The sequence below is a fragment of the Euprymna scolopes genome, chromosome 29 (genome assembly GCF_053919585.1).
Source record: "Euprymna scolopes isolate OS-2025 chromosome 29, ASM5391958v1, whole genome shotgun sequence".
NCBI lineage: Eukaryota > Metazoa > Mollusca > Cephalopoda > Sepiida > Sepiolidae > Euprymna > Euprymna scolopes.
In genome coordinates, this window is record NC_136510.1 from 38,741,046 (window position 1) to 38,746,135 (window position 5,090).

Genomic DNA, 5,090 nt, shown 5'->3' on the forward strand with positions numbered 1-5,090 from the left:
TTTTGAACCCAGTCAACGACGGGCACTTTTGCAAATATATATATATATATCTTTTATGTATATAAGATATATATATATATATATATATATCTTTTATGTATATAAGATATATATATCTTTTATGTATATAAGATATATATATATATATCTTTTATATATATATATATATATATATCTTTTATATATATATATATATATATATATATATATATATATATATATATATATATATATATATATATATCTTTTATGTGCTCATTTGATGTCTCTAGTCTTTTTACCAACATACCGTTGGATGAGACTATACACATATGTACCGACGCTTTATATGATGGTCGCCTGACTGCTCCACGGTTTTCTAAAGAGATTCTTATTGAACTCATTTTAATGTGTACTAAATCCGTGGAATTTAGTTTTTGTGATATTATGTACTGTCAGGTTGACGGGGTTTCAATGGGGAGTCCGTTGGCCCCAACTTTAGCGGATATTTTTGTCGGGTACCATGAATCCGTTATGTTTAATTCTACAACTAAACCCACTGCATATTTCAGATATGTTGACGACACTTTTGCTATTTTTTCATCGCAAAGTGAAGAGTCGATATTTTTTACTAGGTTGAATTCTTTACATGGGGCTCTTAAGTTCACTATGGAAAGTGAGAAGGACAATTCGCTTCCTTTCTTGGATGTTCTTGTCGAACGCTCAAGGGGGGAGGGGGTTTCTCACTACAATCTATAGAAAGCCGACATTTACTGGCCTATATGTGAACTGGTTGTCTTTTGTACCTAAATCACGTAAGGTCGGCCTAATTAATACTTTGGTACATAGAGCCCTCATGATTTGTTCACCTAACAGATTAGATGTTGAACTCGATAAGATCAGGGAAATATTCATCAATAATGGTTATCCTGTTGACCTTATTGATGACTGTATTTTCAAAAAGATTGCGGATTTTAAATCTCCTAAAAAGTTTGGACCCTTGAAATACCCGGTTTATTTGAAATTACCGCGGATTGGAGAGGGGAGTAATAGAATTTCCAAACAGATTCGAAGAAGTATTTACGACTGCTTCAATTCTGTGTCCTTACGTTTGGTATATACTACGAGACCTGCTTTTCCGTCTTTTCGCAAGGATAGTTTGCCTTACATCCAAAATAGTAATATTGTATATCAGTTTAGATGCCAGTGCGATGCTGGTTATGTTGGGCGAACATCCTTACACCTTTTGACTCGTATAAACCAGCATGTTCCATCGAAGATCAGACAAGGGAGGATGGGGTCTGGTGGTCTCCCTCCTTCTGCAGCCTTGGATTCTGCTATTGGCCAACATTTGGTTGACAACCCGTGCTGTGCCGATAGATATAAAATAGATTGGTTCGAGGTGCTACATAGAGCTGACTCCAAAAACCATTTAAAGATTTTGGAGGCCGTCTCTATTGCGGTGCGTCAACCTTCTTTGTGCCGGCAAAAAGAAACATCAAACGCATTGTTTCTATTTGGGGAACTTTGAATTTTTTCTCCCGCTTTTTTTTTTTTTTTTTTTTTTCTTTTTTCTCCCTCGTTGTGCCAATATTTTAATCGTTTTTAAACATAAATAAATTTATTTAGTGTCCCCGTACTTTTGGCACACTTAATAAGTTCCCCGTTAGAACTCTTTATTTTTCGACACAATATTATTTAGGTTGCTATCGATTTTCTCCTGACGAGATGATAGCCGAAAGAGCTCTCGAGAAACTTCCGCGTATTATTTTTAAAACTATATATAAATTCTGTACCTCTAAACATATATATATATATATATATATATATTCAATAGAGAATTGGCTCTGTAATAATAAATACGAAATCTGCATGAATTAAAATATACTTCAGCATAACTTACGACCAGGCAAGGCTGGGCGAACCCCTTTCTCCCCCCCCCCCGTAATTGAGTAAAAGCTTACATTTTCTGTGTGTATTGTTTGTTTGTTTTTTTAAGTTGTTCTTGTCTTTTTTTTTTCTCAGGCTGCTCCCAAGTGACCAGTCATGGCCTTTGTGGACTGGTCAACCTGCGCAACCTTGAGGAACTCGAGCTGACCAACTGTAATAGTGCGGCTGTGGATTTATGCCAATATCTACGAGACAACATTCCCGGATGTTTGGTTCTTGAATAACTACATCTCTTCTCAATTTAGGCTGGGATTTTTACTCTCTCTCTCTCTCTCTCTCTCTCTCTCTCTCTCTCTCTCTCTCTCTCTCTCTCTCTGTTTTCCTTCCTTTTTTTTCATTTTTTTTATTTTGAATGGAGGACTTTTTGACAAAATAATTCAAATTAAAGACAGTGAGGAAAAAAGAGAAACAAAAATGAAGAGAAAAAAGAAAAAAAAAAGGATTGAATTATTGAATAAAATATTCTTAAGAATGCGACCATTCTATCTGCGCGAATAGCAATAAAAACGCTGTTTCAAACTTAAGAATGATGGACCAAGCAAAGAATAATTAGAGAGAGAGAGACTCTTATTAGAGATGATCGGATGCATCTGAAAATAGTATTTAAAACAAGTGTGACAGACCGACGAAAATGATATTTTAAACAAGTGTGACAGACTGACGAAAATGCTATTTCAAACAAGTATGACAGACCGACGTAAATGCTACAAGTGTGACAGATCAACAAAATGCTATTTTAAAACAGTGTGACAGACAAATATAAATGTTATTTCAAAAATTCGTAACAAATCAACAAAAATGCTTTTTCAAACAAGTTTGACAGACCAACGAAAATACTATTTCGAAATTAAGAATGACAGACTGACAAAAATGCTGTTTCACTCTTAAGTGTGACAAAGCGACAAAATACTATTTCAAACCTTTATGACAGATCGACGAAAATGCTATTTTATACAAGTGTGACAAACTGACGAAAATGATTTTTTTTCACATAAGTTTGATAGACCAACGAAAATACTTTTTTCGAACAAGTTTGACAGACAGACGGAATGAGTGACAGACAGACATAAATGCTAATTTGAACAAGTGAAACAGTCTGACTAAAATGCTATTTCAAACAAGTCTGACAGACCAAGAAAAATGCTAATATGTACAAACATGACAGACCAACGAAAATGTTATTTCAAACAAGTGTGACAGACCGACGGAAATACTATTTCAACCAAGCGTGTCAAACGGACAAACAGGCGGGCATCTTCTATCGATGCTTGTGATGCATCTAAAAAAAAAATTAAAAAAAAAAAAAAAAGTAAGAATAATTAATCGAATTTCAAAAACCAAAAAAAGTCTATTGCATTGTGTGATTCCATAAGTCGTTCTATTCCCAACCCACAATCACAAAATCCATGACTACTACTACTATTACTACTATTACTACTACTATGATAATAAATTCTTGTACAATTTGTATCTTTCTTAAGACAGAGCGATTTGATGAATTTATCAATTACCAAATCGTCTTCTTCCAAAATGGTTGAGAGCCTCTTTGTCATTTTTCCAAAATGGCGTTGTCTTTTCTTCATTTTTTTTCTTCCCCAACCCCCCAAATGAACATTTCCTGAAGAAGAAAAAAATCTTACTTTTAAGTTACCAATATTTTTTTTTAATTTCTCTCGTAAAATGTTCTGTCTCTCCCTCTCTCTCATTCGACTGTATTTTAATAATACAACCCCCATCCCACAGAATAGATTCATTATCTATGGTTATTATCTGCAACTATTATCTATGAATAACTCTTTGGAACAAACCTGACAATTTAGGATTAAAATTCATAATTCTTTTTAAAATTAAAATGTTTTTTTTTTTAATTATTTGATGTCTTTTTAAAGCTTGTTTTTTTTTAATTAAAAAAATTAAATTAATTTCAATTTAATTATGTTTTCTTGTTGTGGTTTTTGGAAAATTATGAAGTTTTATTGAAAAGGCAAGATATTAAACCAATAAATTTGATGAAATAAAATGTATTTCAAATATTGTTGCCAACAGCAATTTTTAGGTAGATTAAAAATGTTGGAGGTGGGAGTAAAAATATAAATAATGTTAAAAGCAAATGATAAAATGTTTTTTGAAAAATTATTTATTTAGACACCAAGTCTCATCATTAGCACAAGAATTAGGGATCAAATAGAAACTTTCAATATAATAATTGTTTTTATTTTTTTATCTTTTATTTTTTTTTATTTTTTATTTTTTTACCTTATTTTAATTTTAATTTTATTCTTGCGTAGTTATAGTTATTGCCTAGTTTCAGTGCGTGTGTGTGAATATCTGTATTAACGTGTGTGTGTGCGTGTTTGTGTGTGTGTGTGTGTTGTGTATGTGTGCGTGTAAGTGTGTGGATGGGTGTTGATTGAAAGACACTGGTCAGTACTCAGTGACCATAGGAAATGTTTTTAATTTACAGACTGTAAGACAAAAATACTAAATTCTCAAGTACCTTATGCCATAAAAACCAAAAGATGGGATGGATAGAGAGAAAGGGAAATGAAAAAGAAGATGTTTATTATCTTCAAAGACCTCACTTGTCCTCTCACCGCGTTATGACTCCCACCCAGGTTACATTCTAACTTTACAAACGAAATAGGAAAATGTTTTTTGATTGAAATATCAGTTTTCGATGGTAATTCTTGGCCTGAAGATGTAGTCCCCCAACGCGGGTGATTACAGAAACATGTATGCACATATGTAGCCATTAATGTTTGTATAAATAAATTTTATATATATATATATATATATATATATATATATATATATATATATATATATAATTACAATTAAATTTACCAAAATGATCCAAGATGGTAAAACTAAAGTATATTATAAATATTAAAGAATTAATATTTATAAAGTAATCTTAACCAAATGTAAAAGCTCGATAAAACCAAATAGGAGATAGAGCTTATAATAAGAGCAAATAGTTAATAAAACATGTTAAAAACACTTTCAAAAAAAGTTAAAAACATATTTAATCTGAAAAGGAAACACTTAATAAGTGGATAGTCCTTAATAAGTGGGTAGTCCTTAATTTCTTGGAATTACATTTTTGGATTTTACCGTCATTGTATACTTTACCTTTCACCAGATTATCCATTCACGTGAAA

General features: G+C 31.9%; 1 protein-coding gene across 1 annotated transcript in view; it reads left to right on the top strand.

Moving 5' to 3' along the window:
- The window catches only part of LOC145252602 (F-box/LRR-repeat protein 16-like), a 389,978-nt gene extending 385,244 nt beyond the window's left edge, over positions 1 to 4,734 (top strand). The window contains exon 3 of the mRNA XM_080112295.1: positions 2,005 to 4,734. Within this exon, the coding sequence (XP_079968421.1) occupies positions 2,005 to 2,153 (149 nt within the window). The 3' untranslated portion in view covers positions 2,154 to 4,734. The remainder of the gene's footprint in view (positions 1 to 2,004) is intronic.
- The last annotated feature ends 356 nt before the right edge of the window (positions 4,735 to 5,090 follow it).